Below are 19,673 nucleotides of genomic sequence, written 5' to 3' on the forward strand. Positions count from 1 at the left end.
TACATTGCTCTGCATAAAACCGACACATTGTATCAGAATGGGTATTAGCAGCTCTTGTGGGGCTTTTGCTTGATTTTTTATTTAAAGAAGGCCAGGGAAAATGTTTACATTTTGCAGTATAAACATCCTGCCCATGTTCCTGTCTGTCTTAAAAAGAAATCGGGACCCTGCGCTACAATGGTTTAGGTTAAGGATTTTTTTCTTTTGAAAGTGCATTTCTGAGATTGCTTTTGTTGTAAAATAAAAATAAAAATAAAAAATCTCCCAGTAACGCGCATACCATTTAGCCTTTTTTCCCTGTGCGAGGTCCTATACTGACGACGTGTAACAAACCTGTGGATTATGGCATTACGGAACAGAATGTTTTACTAATTTTAAGAAGACAATCAAAAGAAGTAAAAAGATAAGGATAATTATAAAGTATTGATGGTATCATTGCTAATTGTTTACGCCTAATAAAATCAGTAACAATAACCTGGTCAACTAATCGATGTAAACTTCATGTGAACTCTGTGACACGCTATAAGCTATTAAATCAGGCAATTAGATATATTTTAGCTTCTAACAGTAAAAATGTTTTACGTAGATAGAGCCGGCTGCCAGATGTTTTTCGCAGCCCACCCCAGCGGAGCTGGGTGGGCGGGGAATGGGCGGGCCGGTATGCGCTTCTGACGTCCCGACGGTCAAGAGCTTGCGAGGCGCTGATGGCAACAGATAAGTAAAGGGCGATCTCCTAAGGACGAAGGAGAACAGAAGGACTGAAGCCGAAAGAAGCTCCCTTTGGTCTCGGGCTCTTTTTAATTGTGGACAGTACTATCATAGGAATTGCCCAAAAGTTGGACAGTGCAGTTACGCACACGAGAGTGTCTACACGGTGATTTCTCTTTTTTTTTTTTTTTTTTTTTTCTTGGCGTGTAGATTTTTGTGAAGCTGTACTGGGTCATGATACAAGCGGGCTGATCATAGAACTCCGAAGTTTCTACGCTCTCGCTAAAAACCAGCTTTGCAGTGGGGATTTTTAGAAGCGTTTGGTGTCGCGCAAAGATCTAATGACGGCCGAGGTACAGCAGCCATCAGTGCAGACCCCTGCCCAAAGCAGTCCGATGTCTGCGCCTGAAAAACCACACGGTCAGTCGTCGGTGATGGAGACGGCTTCCTCGACCACTAAAACCAAGAAGACAAATGCTGGAATTCGTCGTCCCGAAAAACCGCCGTATTCTTACATTGCCCTCATAGTAATGGCCATACAAAGCTCGCCTACGAAACGACTAACTCTCAGTGAGATATATCAGTTTCTCCAGAGCCGCTTTCCGTTTTTCAGGGGCTCCTACCAAGGCTGGAAAAATTCCGTGCGTCACAACTTGTCTTTGAACGAGTGTTTCATTAAGCTGCCCAAGGGTCTTGGGAGACCAGGAAAGGGCCATTACTGGACCATCGACCCCGCCAGTGAGTTCATGTTCGAGGAGGGTTCTTTTCGTAGGAGACCGCGAGGATTCAGGCGTAAATGTCAGGCACTAAAGCCTTCAATGTACAGTATGATGAACGGACTTGGATTCAATCATCTGCCCGAGTCCTATAACTTCCAGGGGAGCGGCGGAGGACTATCTTGTCCTCCAAACAGTTTATCTTTAGAGAGCGGCATTGGAATGATGAATGGACATTTAGCCAGCAACATGGATGGAATGGGGTTGGCAGGACATTCCATGTCGCATCTATCAGCAAACAGTGGACATTCCTACATGGGGAACTGTACAGGCTCCTCAGGTAGCGAGTACCCCCACCATGACAACTCCGCGTCACCACTCCTGACCAGTGGCGGAGTAATGGAACCACATCCCGTTTACTCAAGCACAACATCGGCATGGGCTCCTGCGCCTTCTGCCTCTCTTAATAACGGAGCATCTTACATCAAACAGCAACCGTTATCTCCATGCAACCCTGGAGCAAATCCTTTGCAACCCAGCTTACCAACACACTCTTTGGACCAGTCATATCTACATCAGAATGGGCACAGCACTACCGACCTACAAGGTAACTGTTTGAAAAAAAAACCTCCGATAATGTAGGGTTATTAATTTAAGATACTATATAAATTTGCACTATTCAATACGAACATTACATTTGTTACATGTGTGTTACAACGGTATTCAAATGCAGTCTTTCTAAAAACCAGCATTTTCAAAGAAGTAGAAAGAAGCCATCCTTAAAGCACCCAGTTGGCGTAAAACCCAATTTCATTCTAAAATGGTGTTCTTTAGGTAACAAAAATATTTTGCTTATAATATTATATTAGTAAGTAGGCTACTTGACCTCTCGTCCTCGTTAAACCGGACAACGGCAAACAATAATCAGGGCTTGAACCCCGACTGTTTTCTTTCTAAATTCCGTGAGATGGTTTGTGACTGCAGGCAGACGATGTCTCTTCTGGGACTCGTGTTTAAAACTGTGCCAGTCCAGAGGCTATGACAACAAGCGCGCGCGGGGAGCCTGTGTCCTGTGGGATTCGCATGCAAGCGGTCCACTGTCAATTAAGAGTTATCTCACCCTCGAGTCAACTCGCCAGAGCTTTACTCCCCACAAGTGGTAACAAGCGACACGATCGGCTGAACAAAATAGATATTGATCATTAAATGCTCTATGAAACTCGTGCCTTTCAATATAACAATAAACATAGAATATATGTAAAACAAATAAGTTGATATGTTGCCATTACGCTGTGGTCTAAATTTAGGTTAAAAATAAATCGAAGTCGCTCTAAGTTAATAATTGTTGGCTTTGACCTCTGTCCCTAACCATTGAAACATTTAATTATCACCTGCTAATAACAATAACAATAATAATAAAAAGTAACATTATTATTATTGTTATTATTATTATTATTATTATTATTATTATTATTAGTTGCTGTTGTTTTTAATCTAAATAAAATTGAATTATTTCTTATAATTCCTTAAATTTGAATACGGAACAGATGCGCTTATGAGGCCTATAATCCTCCAAACATGGTTAAGTAAGTATGTGAGTTTGAACCATCAGAATGCCTTTTAATAATAAAGGTGGTTTATGTGTTCTCCCTAAAGGTATTCCACGGTACCACTCCCAGTCCCCAAGCATGTGTGACAGGAAGGAATTTGTCTTCTCTTTCAACGCCATGACATCGTCAACTATGCATTCTCCTGGAAGTGGTTCTTATTATCATCATCAACAAGTCGCGTATCAGGACATCAAACCTTGCGTGATGTGACAGCACTGGTAATAAAGAAATGACAATTCAACACTGATAAAAAGCCACTGATCCCTTCGGCGGCTGTGGGGTTCCGGGAAGAACTCAGGCCTAAAGGAGCACAGCGGGGCTGAAGTGAGGACGCTAGAAAAATACATGGAGGTTAAAATTCTAAATTCAGTTCCCGAACGATGGAAACAATGATGACAAACTCGGTACAAGTACATTACAAGAGAGAGTCGGGTACCTAAATCTTGACTGGTGTTTTCCTGGCACAAATAGCCTACGGTGATGAATCTAAAATTTATCAACGCTATTCCAAGTGCAAAAACTATTCCAAGTGCAAAAATGTATGTACAGAGTAAATTAGAAACAAACTATTGTGCATCTCAACTCCCAACAGCCGCTTGGTACTAACTCTGCTGGCGGATGACTACCACTTGAGAGTATGTGACTGTCCTCAAAGATACAACAGTAGTACATACACGTTGTCACTAAGGGAACTAGAATTGTTTTTCAGTGAAAATTGTATTGTGTATTTTTAATATTATTTTCATTCAGGACGAGTTGTTGGTTGTCTGAGCACAGTCAATTTAAAGTTTGGTTAATTAGTGTAAGTCTTTAAAATCCATTAGACTATCATAAGTAAGGAAAATTAAGGCACTTTTAAACGTTAAAGCGCAACTTATTTATTCTGTTTATATTTTGATTGTACAATTATAGCCATAGTATTGAACGCTTTATTGGCAATATTTGCCCAGACGCTGTCTTATTCAGTGTAAACAGAAAATGAAGGTTAAATGTAAGCACTGTTATTTTTTATGTTTGGTGTTAATGTTTGTATATCCGTATTGACACGAGTCATTTTCCAGCACTGTAAAATGTATATGGTGTAGTTAATATCTTTTAGTAGGCTTCTTTTCCTGTTTTGATGTCTTTAGACATTAGGTTATATACGCACGATTTGTATAAAATTGTATAAAACCAGTAATGGCATGCAGTTTGAATTAAACTGTTCAAAACGTTCATACACATCAGATTTACCAAAGTACTCATTTTTTGAACGCGATTCAGTGGATTTGAGTGCGTCGGTAAAAACGTCGATGAGAGAGGAGAGCATTTGTACGCTGCAAACACATTTTTAAATAATCGCTTCCAATTTCAAAGTCAAAAATCGTGTGTTCATAAATTAGGAATTCAAAGTTATTACTATTATTATCATAGTCGTTATTGTTGTGCTGTAGTATTATTACTTTATTAATAGCAATGTTAGTATTATTATAAGGTGGTGAATTTGCATGTTTTCTCCGTGATCTGCTGCATGTTTCTGGTGTGTAAAGCAAGTAGAATTAGGACACAATACGTCCTATCTAAATAACCCTCTCGATGCACGCCACATTTCTAAAGGATTGCTTTTTCGGCAATAACGTGACATTTGAATTGGATCCATTTAACTGATCCAATGCTCGCACTCTTATTATAGGATACAGGTCCGCTGTTCCAGCCACTATGCTCTCTTTTATTTCAGTAATGATTGCAGATGCTCTGTCTTGGGCTGAGAGACGTAGACATGACAATTCGTCAGCATGTAGATTATAAAATCAAATTATTTATATCACGAGAAACGTACTCTGCTGATGCTTTCTTGCTATTCTGCGATGTGTTTTTCACTTGCACTCATGAGCTTGGACGAAACAGTTAAAATTCAGCCAAACGTTTGCATATGATTCATTTTCTCAGTTATATGGTCAGTTTATTAGTTTGACGTTTAGACATAAGACAGCACGGAAAATGTCAGAACTGCAACATAGGCCATCAACAGTATTGAGAGCGTATACGAGTGTGAGTATTGTGCACCACCTAATGGCTACATGTTAGAGGTGCTGAATAAAACATTGTAGCAGTCATAGTAGTAGTTTTAAGATAGTACTTCTAGCCGCAATAGTAGTCAGGGTATTAGGCTAATTGTAATAGTAGTATTAGAAATGATAGCGGTGATAGTAGTAGTAATAATAATAATAATAATAATAATAATAATAATAATAATAATAATAATAATATGAAGCTAAATAAGAAGTTATACAAATCAATTAAAGTAAGCCTTTGACATTTGTATAAGAGAAAACCATCAAATGTATAGATTACGCTACCTATTGCCAGAACTGAGTGAAGAAGAAATAATCACTTGTTAGTGTCGTTAACCGAATGTATGACTGTTGGGCACATGATTCGATTGCATGCCGCGCTGTAACAGTACATTTCTCCGGTCTCAACCCACAGCAGCCGTAGGGCTACAAAACAGCTGTCTGATCATAGAAGAATAAAAGCCACATGGGCTCAGGAGGCATGTTGGACTCATATTCGACAAGCGACGTGACAAAACACGCTGCAAGGCGGCCAGCTTTCGTCCAGCTGGGAAGGAGAACCACGACGCTTCAACGCAACGAGCGTGCTTAGTGTAGGACCTGCCCCGGTATCCTGTCCCTGCGTTATCTTTGCCATTAACATGCACTGAACCCGATGATATGAGTTTCATGTGGGCTGTGTTAACCGGGGCGGCGGATCCGCGTTGCGTTCTGGTCTATAACCACACATTAATTGGCCGATGAAGTTAAAACAAAACAAAACAAAAAACTTCTGCGATTCGCAGCTGTTAGTCACGGGCTTGTGCAGTCTAATTTGCCTGACGAAGACATGCGTTTTAGCTCACTCTTCAGCTGTGGGAAACAACACAGCAAGGGCCACGTCCTGAAAAGGGATCGCAGGCCGCACACTGAAATAAGTCTCAAAACGGTAGGCTTGCATAAAACCACCGAGATAAACTTAATACTTGTAGAGACTGATTGTCGTTGAGCAGGAATCTCTCATCAGTTTTGAAAGCATCACAGACATGTGATGGACTCGCAAATGAGGCTGGACATATCAAAAGCCCCAATTTGCTTATCCGTTAAAAATGCTTTACTAATGCGCTCACAGCGGTACTTTGTTAAATTAAACCCAAGTTACTCAACCAACGGTATTAATATTATTAATAATAATAATAATAATAATAATAATAATAATAACAATAATAAAATACATGTAGAAAGCACAGGCAGCTTTTCTATTCCATAATGGATGTCATTTCCCCCTTGAAAACCCCTAAAAGAGCCTTGCACAGTTTAAAGTGACTGGAATGGGTCACATAAGAAATCAGCCTTAAGACGCACTTCAAAAAAGCAAATATGATATCCTTAAAATGAACTCATCAACAGAACAGATTAATAATCTATCTTTTATTTGGTACTGTGCATTCCATTAACCCTTTTATCGTAAATACTCTTTATACATTACAAGGATCACAAATGTAACAAAGATAAACTTATGACTAGTCTAAAAACAATTCAATGACAACTCATTGAGTCATGAGAATGTAATTTCCCAGAGAGATGATTTCTATTTCTGAATAATTACCTTACAGAATTTTTTTTTTCTACAAAAGAAATCTTCCATCCTTTTTTCTGGACCTTTGCCCTACCATCCCCCAACATTTGGGACAGTGTTGCTGACAGTGCAATTAGTGGTTCGTTTGGCTTCCATGTCCCTGGGTCTCTGCGGCGTCCATCCAGCTCTGCGGCCCCTGGCTCGCTCAGCCTGCAGGGCGTGGCCGTTGATGGAGAGGCCCTGCAGGGCAGCCAGGGCGCGGTCCGCTGCTGGTTCGTTGCTGTAGTCCAGGAAGGCGCTTTGCCTCGGTCCCTGCCAGGTGAGCCTAAAGGGCATGGCGTGACGCTCCCTCAGCAGGCGTTTCAGCTCTCCAACACGCAGTCCTGCTGGGATACCTCCCAGGTACAGCGTGCCTATGGGCCCCTGAGGATGGTTACATTCCACACCACCACCCTCAAGCCTCTCACCTCCGTCACCCGCTGTTCCATCGCACGTGTATTCTGGCTTTTGTTTGGGCTCATGCCTGAAGCCAGGTTTTGGGTGCCTGGGGTGAGGCGCATCCCGCACAATCTGACCTTCGCCAGGGAACGACTTCAATGTGACCTTCTTACCAGCCTTCTGTTCCAGGACTTGCAGTCTTTTCAGGATGGGAATTTTCTCCAGCATCTCTGTATCCAACTACAGACATAATGATTATAATGTTTGCAGGATTGAGGCAATGGGCCAGTTGATGTTGTATTTAGTAAAGTTAATGGTCAAAGGACTTGCTGTGTGCTAGCATATTGTAAAATCCTCATGAAAAATGCATGTATTTCACTTACTAAAATGTCACATTCCTACTCCAGTTTACTTTTGATTTCACATTAAATCAAAAGGTATTATCAAAACAGCACAGACAGATGGTATTAGCATCATAAAATGCAGTAGATAACAGCAACAGCATATTTTAGGAAGTGAGGCAGGAGCTGTTATAAACTCTGATAATCATGCAATAACTCATCTTTATCAGCAGGGATATTTTACTTCCCCCACAGTTATAATAAGACATCTTTTCAGATCTCCAGGGGAAATCTGCTAGGGTCAAAGCCAGATTTTCACAGGATATACATGTTCTATTGTTTCTACGGCGACCTGCAGACCTTCCCCTCATCCATGAGGCACAAACTACCACAAATGCCAGAAGTTCAGAAACATGCCCTTCTTTATTCCCCGAGGGTTCAGACTCTGGCTGACTAAGGTGGCTCGAAGCCACTGTGGAAAACAGACATAGCCACTAATTCACTTGGGCAACAACCACCATAACCAGACTGTTGCCATATAGGGACATACAAAAAATTACATTTAACTTGAACACACAAAAACAAAGCGATAAAACAAGGAAGAATTTGACCACATGGTGCCGTGAGCACAATGCAAGTTATAGCATTATTGGGAACGCCACATTACTTCTGGGAAGAACCAAAAAAAAAGTCAAAATTATAGTGAGCATAACATTTCAGTGAGTGTAACATCATAATAATTCAACTTGTTGCTTCTGTTCCTTATTTCATTAGTTAACAGCAGCTTTAAATATATCTGACCAGCAGCTTTAAAAATATCTGACCATAACAGCTTACATATATGAGTAACAGCAGTCAATATGAACTCTTGGTAAGAGTCCAGGTACTTTTAGTTACCTTGGACCAAATGATGCCCCCTGGCTTAGGGTGGTTACAATCAGTTTTGATAATCCTGGTTGGAGTGAGGATGTAGTCCACTGTGAGGTCATGACTTTCAATCAGCTCCTCGGGAATGTTCACAACCTGTTGGAGGGCAACCAGGTGGGTAAGAATTGTCTTCAATAACAGTGGCCTGAAGCATACTTTAATATATAAGATATATAAGATTAAGATACAATAACAAATGAAAGTCAAGCAAGGTGAAGCATTCTGGATGAGCTGCCACAGATATATAGGGAATATCTACAATTTTAACATTTTTTCACACAATACTCACAAGTACAAAATTAAACACTGTGCTGACATAGCAAACAAAAAAAACAGAAATAAATACAATAAATTTCATATTGCTTTAATAGCACTTGATTGTAACTATCTGCAGTATAATGTTCCAATATTTCTATAAAACATGTAAATGTATACATAAACCGACATGTAATGCTGAGTGCTATACACTAAATATAAACAGCTAGTTAAATTCCTTACATTATGCAGTCCCTTACAGTAAAGGTATTGTAAACCGGCTAAAGGGTCTGACCTGGCAATCATGAACAATAGTCACAACCACTGTGGACTCATTAACTGCTCCCATTGCTGCCATCATGCCATATTCCATATCAGCAAATCCTTCCCCTTTGCCAATTCTGTAACCTAGCAGGGTGGACAATTCAGCATCGATTTTTATAAAATAGAAAAGATAACATAACGGTAATGTCTTTTCATGAATGAGGGACAAGTTTACCCTTTTCAGATACAGCCACAGATCCAACCACCACTAGATCCACTTGAACTTTTGCATCTAAACCAATTGGGACACTGAAGTCCTTAACCCCCTGGACAAACACCGAGTGGGACAATAATTTGACATTTCCTCAACAGGAGTATTTACATTTCACCCATATAAATACAGAAGTTAAACTATCAGAAAGTGATAAATGGTAGATGTGTGTATGGTGTATGTTTATAAATGACCCGAGAGGTGGAGCACACTCGTAGGTCCTCTTTGGTTGGGCTTTGAGGGGGAACAATTTTGTTAAAGAGTCCAGTACGTAGTCGAGGCGTTGGGACAAGCAACACTTTTCTAGCCTGAAATCAAAATGCAGCATTGATATTTTAGCCAAAACCGGACTGTTTCTCTTTTCTTTTTTTTTTACTGTGATGGTTCATAAAACATAGCAATAAGGACAAATTTCTGCAGTGCATGTGACATTCACTAGGAATCTAAAAATCATACTCATTATGAAGAATATAACTATTTTTATCCACAAAAATCTATCACATGTACAACTAAGCAAAAGTGACAAAGGTACCTGCAGGGAAGCTAACCGAGCTCCCTCCAGTGGTTTATCTGGATCCACTTTGACTTCACTGGTTTTTCTGAAGACATCTAAAGTTACTATCTTATTGCAGGCCCCTTCTGCCCCCTGAAGAGGAAAAAAAAAGGTGCTGAGAAGCAGGTCACTTACTTTCAGAGTGTCAAAGCGCGCTTGCTCCTGTGGTCTGTCTGGGTTCACTTTGACCACCCTGCTGGACATGAATTCCTGCAGGACCAGGAGTCTGCTGCAGCCCTGCACGGCCGTCTGTCAGCGCCGAGAGCACACGTCCATGTGAACAGCGCTCAGTCTGACAACACAGCTAACAGTCGCATTTCATGCCAAGTCGAACGGCGCTACCTTAAAATTGGGAATCCTGTGGTGAACCGGTCGTGGAAAATTCGCCAGATTTTTCGCCTCGATGTAATCCCACACCCTTTGGCGAATGTCCCATTTCGTCGCCCCTTATCCAATAACCAAACGCACAAAAATAAACGGTTACAGGTCAGAGCCTGGTTTGAGAAACATTCAAAGTGTATTATGCTCAGCACTCTTCCGCTTACCTTGATTAATAATAATAGAATGTTCCATAGTTCAATACGGGAATATTTAAAACATCCACTAATTTTAGACAGATTAAACAATGACGAAATGCAGACCAAAGTCATGCACTAAATGTAGGTGTCCATAAACTCACGATAACAGCCGATGCTAGCTTGTCAAAATAAAGGCCAGTTCATTCTACGGTGTCCTTAAAAGTTCAAATCTCGTTGTACTGTTGTATACATACTGTTGAAGTGTGAAGCTTTATGCTTTGTTTGTTGTATGCTAACTACTCAGTTGTAAGATAACGATATCAAACAAAATCCGAAAAAGTCAGACATCATTGGAACATATTTAAATGTTAAAAATGTTACAAAATTAAAAAAATATATTATTTAAACATTTATTAAATGCTTGTTATTTTGTAATTATTAAAATAATTATTTCGACATGAAAGAGATATTACGATTTTTTTGTCTGTTTGTTTACATGCGTGTAACCTAAAACATCTTTCCAGGAGGGGGCGCCAAACACAAAGCCAGCTTTACTTTCTCTTGTATGGAAGTGATTGGTCATCAGACAATTTACCATGATCACCCGGACACTACGATAATTAAAGACAAGATTTATTTTATGTTAATTGTAATATTGAGCCCGTTCAGCCTCGGTTGTTTTTAAAGTGCTACACAGATAAATGCCTTGCCTTGCTATAGATGAAATGATGGGCTGCTGTATGACTACGTAATATATCAGTCTAACTACTGTGAGGAATACATTAATAAATATTAATTTACATTTGCACAAAATATACGTTGCTGAAATGCTTAGTACGACCTTTTAGTTAAATTCCTCTTGATGAATGCCAGCTTCTTTCCTTCTCTCTATTAATTTTCCAAGGCAGGGGAATTCACAATGAGAGCACAAACAGATTTATATTTATGGCATTCAGCTGACACTTTTATCCAAAGCAACTTACAGTTCTAACAACTGGAGCAATTGAGGGTTAAGGGCTTTGCTGAGGAGCCCAATAGTAGCAACTTGCCAGGGGTGGGGCTTGAACCAGTAACCTTTTAATTATAAGTTAAGGACCTTATTAACCACTAACTACCACTGCTCCAAATAGAGAAATAAAGCAAAGGGAGTGACCGTTATTTAACCTTTTCTTAAAATATAAAGTGCCGTAAATATTATCCGTTCACATGCACTTATTAGCAGGTACCAGTAAATTAAGTAACATGAGCCTTCTGTGGATGTTTTTTAACCATATGCAGTACAATTAAACTAAGCAAATTAAGAGGAGTTCAATCTTTGGAGCAAATTATGGTAATATGAGTTTTCTAAATGTGATGACATTCCTTAAAAGCTATTCTGATGGATTAAATTTGACTTTATCAAATATCAAAAAACAAGTTAGAATTTCTGAAAGTTCATACAATTACTTCTGTCAGTGCTGCGACTGTAAGCACAATAAAATGAGATGCTGGCATGCAAGCAGCTCCACTTTTCCTCCTTTGCTGTGTGTGGTGTGCATTTAGTGTTTTGCTCTGTATTTGGGATCTGGAATCCATTAGGAGAATGTACTCTCACTAAACCTCTCCCCCAGATCTTGATTTTGCATACAGCCTTTTGTGTAGGATATAAACCCCTTTTATTTTTTATGCTGTTTTGGCAAAACCGGTAAATAGAGAACTTTGTGCACTAATTTTATTGTCAACATTCTCTAGGCATTTGCAAGATTATCTACATCATAGGTTATAAATGTAAGACAAAGGCATTCAGACTACAGACTTTTTATTACATATTTTCTCCTCTCCCACCAAAAAATCCTTTCTGAGACCTTTATTTAGATTGTTATAGAAGTCCTCCAGAGGAAGAAAAAGAAATCTTAGAATAAATAAAAGACAAAAAAGATGTGTACAAACACTGTGATATGTTGGGTGATGTGAAAGTGTCTCTGAATAAGAGTGAAGAGGTCAAGGCAGTCCAGTTAGAGGGGGGCAGACACGAGGCCTGCAGGGCCCTGGCCCAGAGTCTGCCCTGCCACGCTGCTCTCCAGGGGCTTGAAGCCCAGTTCTTCCACAGGGATGCCAAAGGCCTTTAGTTTGGCCTCATATGTCCTCAACAAGTCATTGTGAGCCTTTGGGATAAAACAGGTTATTTGGACATCAATGTATATGAAAACCTTCAGACAATCCAGGTTTTGTAGTAATGAAACCACACATAAACCTGTTAATGAAGGACCTCATACCCTATTAATTACCTGGCCATTACAAATGGGAGTTCAAATAGAATAATTATAGTATAACTGGGTGTCCTCAAGAGTGAGTCAAGGCTTTTGAGTGCTTTTCTGATAAAACATTAACTATATTTAACATTTAATAAATTAAAAAACATCTAATTGCATTGTTATGATATAAATTATGATATAAATTAAATACAAGTATGTTCCTTTTTTTATACTATTTTGATTTAAAAAGCATGAAGAATATTCTTGAACCTTATGAAAACATAAAATGATATAAAATAACATATATGCACCATAAGTAACCCCCATGATGTGGATATATCAATATTTGGTCTTAATTTAATCTGTATTTATAGATAAAAGTGATGCAACTGAACAAAAATAATGTAAAACTGGTTTTGGAACCATTTGTTCAACCAAAAATGAACAGAAATACAAGTAAGTACACCCTTGGATCTTATAGCTGGTTTTACCCATTTGGAAACAACTTCAAGTAGGCATTTTTTTTATAACTGTCTACCAGCCTCTTTCATCAACTGGGTGAAAATTTGGCCCATTCCTCTATGCATAAATCTTTCATCTGTGAGCTGACAGGTTTCTTGCACATACGACAGTATCTTGATGGGATTTTAAATCAGGGTGGTGACATGGCCATTCCAGAACCCTCCATTTCTTTCTTTTTAACTATTCCTTGGTGGATTTAGTGGAATGTTTAGGGTCATTGTCACTTTACAAGGTTCACTTTCGATTGAGTTTCAATTTTCTGACAAATGGCCTCCCATTATGTTCAAGCACCCTCCAGTACAAAGATTTCATAGTGCTTTCTCTGATGGGGAGCTGCCCAGGCCCTGATGCAGCAGAGCACCCCTAAACCATAACATTCCACCACCTTGCTTTACAATAATCAGGTTCTTTTGGTCAAATGCTATCTTGGATTTTCTCCAATCGTCTTCTTTTGCTTTTATTCAGTCCTGGACTCAGTTTGTCCCAAGCACACTGTTAAAGAAGTCCTGGTCTTTGTTTTAGGAGTTATTTTAGCATACAGCAATCTGATCACTTGCTGGAGCAGCCTGGCCTAGACAAGTTGGCTGTTGTTTGAAATTTTCTCCTATATATGTGATTTTCTGGATAGTGGAATCATTGATTTCCAGTTGTTTGGAGATCTGCCACTTCTACACCAATAGGCATCTATAATCTTTCTGAAGGCCTCAGACAGTTCCTTTGATCTAGGTATGGTGATACCACACACCAACAACAAAGAGCAAACCAAATTAAGTATTTGAGGTTAAAATAAGACTGGTCCCTCCAATAATTACAGAATCTTCTAACGCGATGGTCATCAACCAGTTGATCACAACTGACAGGCCAATCTCCCAGATCTACCATGTCAATCATATCTGCCATATGAGTGATAAAACTGCAGCATTTTTCACATTTATCATTGCTCCGTCCCTCGATATCAGCACTTATTACCTAGTAGAGCTATTCAGTAGAGTTATTACACATATCTCAAATAGAGTGTTTCACTCTCCCTACAAATTTGACTCAAGAAAAAATGGTTTGGGATGGGCCATCAAAAAGACAGCAATATACAACTTTCACTTGGCGTGGGAGAATGAGGTTTTACTCACCATGGTTAAGGACCGAATTATTTGTGTTATAGCCTGTGGAGTGTAGATTTGTCCAGAAGAGCTAAATTAGAGTACCATTACTCAACAATGCATCCGATGTTTAAGGGTACTTATCCAACAAGTTCAGTTTGATCAAAGAAGTTAAAGAGATGAAAGGTTCACTAAACGCTCAAAATCCCCCACCTTTTTTTCTTACCAGATCGCTAGAAACTGGGAAAAAAATACAACTTTTTGTATTACTCACTCAAAGCACAAACATATCAAAAGGTTCACAGATAGAGAAAAGACAAAGGCAGCCACTGCTGCCTCCTGATTCAGGGAGGCTATAGGGACGTGAAGGGAGGCTATAGGGACGTGAAGGGAGGCTATAGGGACGTGAAGGGAGGCTATAGGGACGTGAAGGTTTTTTTAACGTATCTTACGTCTACAATTTAGATATTTTGTTCACATTTCCAAAGGAAGTCTTATTTTTAAAAAGACTGGTGACTACTTTTCTACTCATTTGCACCGGATCTGAGACACCCATTTTGATTTTATGTATTTGATGTAGCAGAGGTGTACCTTCTTTTTCCACGCAAAATATTGCATTTATGTTCATTTAAATTATATAATGCACTACAAAAATGTAAATGTTTCATGATACTTGTTATATCACCTTTATCTACCAATATTGTTGAAATGAAGATCAGATATATTTATGTTGAATTATTTTGAAAATCCAAAAATCATGTTGAAAGTCCACAACAGTGTAATGTCAAAGCTTTGAGTTGATGTTGAACATACCTTACAAACACGAGCTAGTTCATACTGTAGATCTTTGATAGCAATGTTTTTAGAATCCAACACTTCCTATAAGCAAAAATCAAAAACAGTTCTTCAAAACTCAAATGAGAACTATAATTCTCTCCTCTAACCCAATGGAACCCCAAAAGAATTTCTAGGAATTACAATGTGTAAATTGTATTTTCATTGGATTTCTTATCAGAGAAAAATCTGCTAAAAACTCACTGCTTTTGCTAAGCTCATTTGTAGCACTAATGCAAATTTCATCTATATGTCTCCATAAGAATTTATAATCATGGCTGTGGCTTAGTTCACGCACGATTTGTTTCAGATTCACTCAGGTTTGACTAAGCTGTTGTACCTCAAGCTTGTGAGTGATGACGTTGAGGGCAGAGTGGTCCAAGTTGGAGGCAGAGAGAACCTCATTGAGCTGAGCTTCTTTCTTTTCCAGCGTGTCCGTAAGCACATTCAGCTTTCTCTCAAGAAGCAGATTCTTAAAGCCACTCTTTTGCTGCACCTCCTGGATGGCCTTGGTGAACTTCTGGTACAGTTCATCACGCTCTAGCTGCACCTACGGAACAGGAAATGGCAGTGGACAATCTGAGCAACACACCACGTTAGTCAAGTTTCGGTGAAGCTGACACGTTAATAAAATAACACAAAAGCACAATGACATGTTCCCTGTATAAAAGTGCCAACTAAAAGAACACCAAAATAACGGCACCCATTTCCTGTCAGTGCTCCCGCTCACCTTACTAAATCTCTGCTCAAGTACTTCATGCTCCCATTTCAGGTCTTTTAACTCTTTTTCTGCCACCTTGAGACGTGCTTTGGTTCCCTGACAAAGTGTGTAATGGGCTCATTTAGAAGTTGTATAAAAATGATGACTGTTTTGCCTTCAAGTCCAGAATTAATTGCAAACCTGCTAGACATGCAATATCAATAATTTTTTTTTTTTGTAAAACCTTAAAGTCAAAATTATCATGCAAATATGGAACAACAGAATAATAACAAATGCAGGCATGAAACAGTAATAGTGCTCCAGAGTAAATCTAAAAGAGCCTGTAAAGGTTCTTGCGCATACGGCCAGAGAGGCCTTGTCCTTCTTGTAGTTGGCAAGCTGCCTCTGGAGCTCTGCTACATCATCAGTAGCCTTCTGCAGGGGCTCCGTCAGACGTTTGTTCTGCTGCAGCACCTCAGCCATCTCCTTCTCCAGCCTCTCCTCCTTCCTCTTCATTTCCTCTACTTGCTCCTGCACAGAACCAGAGGGATGGGGAGGGGAGAGCAATCATGAGTCAAGGAGAAAGACATCAGAGAGAAGTGCGAAGCTAGAGAGAACTGAATGGGTGATGGGTTATTATGGCTAACCAAGAAAAAAAAAAATCTGAATACCACAGTACCATGTCAGACAAATTAAATGCTGCTGGACACGTTATTTAAAGCTGACTTGTGAATCAAGCGAGTAAATCTATGTCATATAAGCTTAACCAGCAGTAAAGGATAATTCTTATTACTGTACCTTAAGTGAGCTGATGAGGGCTAGGTTGTTAAGAGTGATATCGTTGTAATAGTTCTTAATATCACTGAAAGCTTTTTCATGGTTTTTCATCACTGTGTTTATCTGAGTGTTCTTCCTTTCCTCTATTTCATGGATTTCAGTCTTGCGCCTCAAGTCTTGCTCCTGACGCTGTGACTGCATTTTTTTCTCATATTTTGCCTCTATTTCTGCAGGACAAGATCAGCATATTTTCTGTGCAAGAGCTGCATAATATAGTCCACATTTCCACATCCAACTCACATTTTTAACTAAAATCATTGGGGTAAAATAACTAAAATCACAGCAAAATGTTAAAATACAATAAGTTATCACATAATGCAGAAATAAATTGAACATTAGGTTTCACAAAATCTCATATAATCAGAGACAGGCACTATTAAGTGTACCTTGTACTTGTCTCTCAAAGTCATTCCTCAGCTTGGTAATTTGCTCATCACGTTTCTGTTAAAAGAAAAGATATTGGTTAACATGACAAAACCATCATTAAAAGACAAAATTCTATTAATGGAGAATGTCAATGGTCATGGGGTGCTAGGAAGCAAACATAATCTTGCACACACCATCTTAAGGCTCTTGATTAGATTCTCATTGGAGAGCTCCTGTTCTTTGATGTCCACTTTCAGATTGCGCATGCCTTTCCGCAGTTCCATCTCCAGTTCAGCTTGCTCTTTTTGCATGAGTTTGGTGGCAACCACTCCTTCAGTCTTCAACTCTACAATGCTGTTTTGGTGCTCATATAGCAAGTGTTTCACCTTCTGTTTGTACACCTGGAAAATAATACACCAAATAAGAGATCTGTCCAGTTAGGAAGGACCTTGCAGGACAATTCAGAGCCACTTCAGTATGTAGCCACAGATTAACGCTCATCATTTGTCCTGATACCTTGATCTCGACTTGATGTCTCTCTTCAGCTTCTTCCATTTCTCTATCCCTGTTCCGTAGATCAGCTTTCTTTTCCTCCAGTTGTCTTTTGGTGATCTCCCAGAAAGTGTGGATCTTATCCCTTTCTAGCTGGAAATAGTTACGCTCTTCTCTCTCTCTGTCCAGCTCCTCACGCAGCCGGACAATGTGCTCCTCCAGCTAATGAAGACGTTTCAACAATGGATCATAACGTGGCATACTAAGCAAATCAACTTTGGCTTACAAAAAAAATGTAAATATAGCAAGCTAGCTACCTCGGTGAATGTTCAGTGATGACCGCTACGTTTAGAGGAATTACTTTACTATCAAGATAGACGATTAGACACAAACGGTAGCTACTTACCTGCTCCTTTGTCATTTCTTCTGTAGAAAGGCCATCGACCACTGTAGGGCTCTTACCCTTGGCAGCCTTTGCGCCCTTCTTTTTTGGAGGCTGAAATATTATAGGTTGAACGTTACTAATCCGTCTTACATTTATCTAGCCTACCTAATTAGATAGCATGAAGTAGGCTTTATTGGCTATCACTAAGCAGTAACCTAGTTAGGTTAACACTAGCTAACCTGGGGTAGGTTAACTGACGCTTGTTATTAAGCTAAAAACGAACACGCTAGCTAGCTAGCATTATCTAAAGTTATATTCATACTTACCATGTTTTTGCTATAGTTAAAATCAGAAATAAAGTTAAAACATATGAAGAAACCACCTACATAACCTATAAGCGTTAAAAATAAATAACTAAATAGGTTAGCTAGGTTAACCAGCTAGTCAGTTCACGTTATCATAAACTGAGATTCTGGTCGCTTGTACACAATATAGCGTCATGGCAACGAAAGCTCAAATATCGCGATACGAGAATTTAAAATCTTGGCAAGAGCTGAGTAACGCAGATTCGCAATAAAAATTTATTGACTCGAAAAAAAGTTACATTATGCATTGTATTATATTGTGCATTAGCTTGTGTGTGCGGATAGATCTGCACAAAGTTTGTTAGACATTCAATCTGATTATTTGTCGAGCCTTTCATTGCCTAAATACATACTATTAGTTAAAGCAGAATGTAACACTGTAACGTAAAACATGAAAAAGAAAACAAGGATAATTAAGACTCCACTGCAAACCAGATTAGCTTTCCATATTTCATTTATAGGCTAAATGTAGTTCGGACTGTCCCCTAGAGGGCAGCTGGAGCCTGTTACTTAGGCTAGTAGGCCTACAATACCTTGAACAATAGAACAATTGCTCCTCTCTTTGTTGATACAAACGTTTCGTATTGTCTTTAGGGCTTACTAGGCACTGTTAAGAGTTTGCCCTTTCCTTTGTAATTACAGACTTTATATCATATAAATGATAAGGATAAGAGGCTAAGAGTTAAAGGTCTGAGGATCTTGGGAATATACAGCTGTGAAACTACTGACCAGCGCTGGGTCTCCCAAAAGGTGTGTAACACAAAGATAATGTTAAATGGTAGTGCAGCTATTACTCTGAACACTCTCTCTGGTTCTCATTTGATGATACTGCCCTTGCAATGCTTTTCAGAAATATGGCTCAGATCACTGAAAATGAAAAATAAATAAATAAATAAAATCTATTTAGAATTTAGAGATAGATATTTCATTGGCAGGTGAAAATAATGTCAACAAACTTTTGCATTGGAAATCAAATATTAATATTTAAATCAATATGAATATTTGAATCAAACATAAATATTTGAGCCATTTGATGTGTTTACTGTGAAACACTGGAAAATAACAATTTGGGTTATCACTGAGGCCTCGGAGGTATTTTGCCTTAGGCTATCTTTTTGCCAACCAAACATAGTCTTGAACAAACAATGTTGGCTGTTTGGCACAATATGCTTGATATGAGCATCCCTATGAATAAGACATTGACCAGTGAAAGTTGGATATATGTAACATAGCATGCCATGAGCTATATTTGCAAGATAGATATCAGGAATTTTAATATGCAAAATAACTTGTTGGCACAGAGATTTCAGGCTACTTGTCATTTTGAAGAGAGTTTGGATTGTCACGCTATAAGGTTTTATGATGATTTGTTTCTCAGTGTGTTGAATGTTACTCAAGTCAAATGTCTCCCCCAAACACAGTTTCACTCCTTTAATACCATCCCACTATTCTAGTACTCAACATATATCCAACACATCTCTGTCCTTTTGAGCCCTCCATGCTCTGCTCAGTCTGGGCACTCAGCCAGTATACACTACATGCTTTTTTCATGTGTGTTTTTCCCTTTTACACCCTTTGTCTCTAGATCTGTTTGCATTCTGCATTCTGCATCAGTTACTATGCACAGC

General features: G+C 39.1%; 3 protein-coding genes across 5 annotated transcripts; 1 reads left to right on the top strand and 2 right to left on the bottom strand.

Moving 5' to 3' along the window:
* The first annotated feature begins 717 nt into the window (after window positions 1-717).
* On the top strand, window positions 718-4,255 carry foxf1 (forkhead box F1). The gene is made up of 2 exons (XM_026999521.3): window positions 718-2,031; window positions 3,081-4,255. The coding sequence occupies exons 1-2, from the start codon at window positions 1,050-1,052 to the stop codon at window positions 3,242-3,244; spliced, it is 1,146 nt and encodes a 381-aa protein (XP_026855322.1). The 5' UTR covers window positions 718-1,049; the 3' UTR covers window positions 3,245-4,255.
* A 2,228-nt stretch (window positions 4,256-6,483) lies between these two features.
* Window positions 6,484-10,417, bottom strand: mthfsd (methenyltetrahydrofolate synthetase domain containing). 2 transcript variants are annotated; one of them, XM_026999594.3, is made up of 8 exons: window positions 10,241-10,417; window positions 10,038-10,141; window positions 9,831-9,944; window positions 9,337-9,450; window positions 9,107-9,197; window positions 8,903-9,015; window positions 8,323-8,448; window positions 6,484-7,324 (listed from the first exon to the last, which is right to left on the bottom strand). In XM_026999594.3, exons 1-8 carry the CDS (start codon window positions 10,266-10,268, stop codon window positions 6,737-6,739), a joined length of 1,278 nt encoding a protein of 425 aa, XP_026855395.2. In that variant the 5' UTR covers window positions 10,269-10,417; the 3' UTR covers window positions 6,484-6,736. The 2 variants fall into 2 exon arrangements, with proteins under 2 accessions (XP_026855395.2, XP_026855394.2); XM_026999593.3 differs by lacking the exon at window positions 9,831-9,944 and adding an exon at window positions 9,675-9,788 and having other exon boundaries at window positions 10,241-10,413.
* A 1,577-nt stretch (window positions 10,418-11,994) lies between these two features.
* On the bottom strand, window positions 11,995-18,174 carry drc4 (dynein regulatory complex subunit 4). 2 transcript variants are annotated; one of them, XM_026999445.3, is made up of 11 exons: window positions 18,007-18,174; window positions 17,702-17,791; window positions 17,320-17,517; window positions 16,998-17,204; window positions 16,824-16,878; window positions 16,399-16,604; window positions 15,964-16,131; window positions 15,631-15,717; window positions 15,241-15,450; window positions 14,880-14,945; window positions 11,995-12,357 (listed from the first exon to the last, which is right to left on the bottom strand). In XM_026999445.3, exons 1-11 carry the CDS (start codon window positions 18,007-18,009, stop codon window positions 12,208-12,210), a joined length of 1,440 nt encoding a protein of 479 aa, XP_026855246.2. In that variant the 5' UTR covers window positions 18,010-18,174; the 3' UTR covers window positions 11,995-12,207. The 2 variants fall into 2 exon arrangements, with proteins under 2 accessions (XP_026855246.2, XP_026855247.2); XM_026999446.3 differs by lacking the exon at window positions 15,631-15,717.
* Between the last annotated feature and the right edge of the window lie 1,499 nt (window positions 18,175-19,673).

This window comes from Electrophorus electricus, chromosome 6, assembly GCF_041902795.1.
Source record: "Electrophorus electricus isolate QZ-2024a chromosome 6, ASM4190279v1, whole genome shotgun sequence".
Taxonomy (NCBI): Eukaryota; Metazoa; Chordata; class Actinopteri; order Gymnotiformes; family Gymnotidae; genus Electrophorus; species Electrophorus electricus.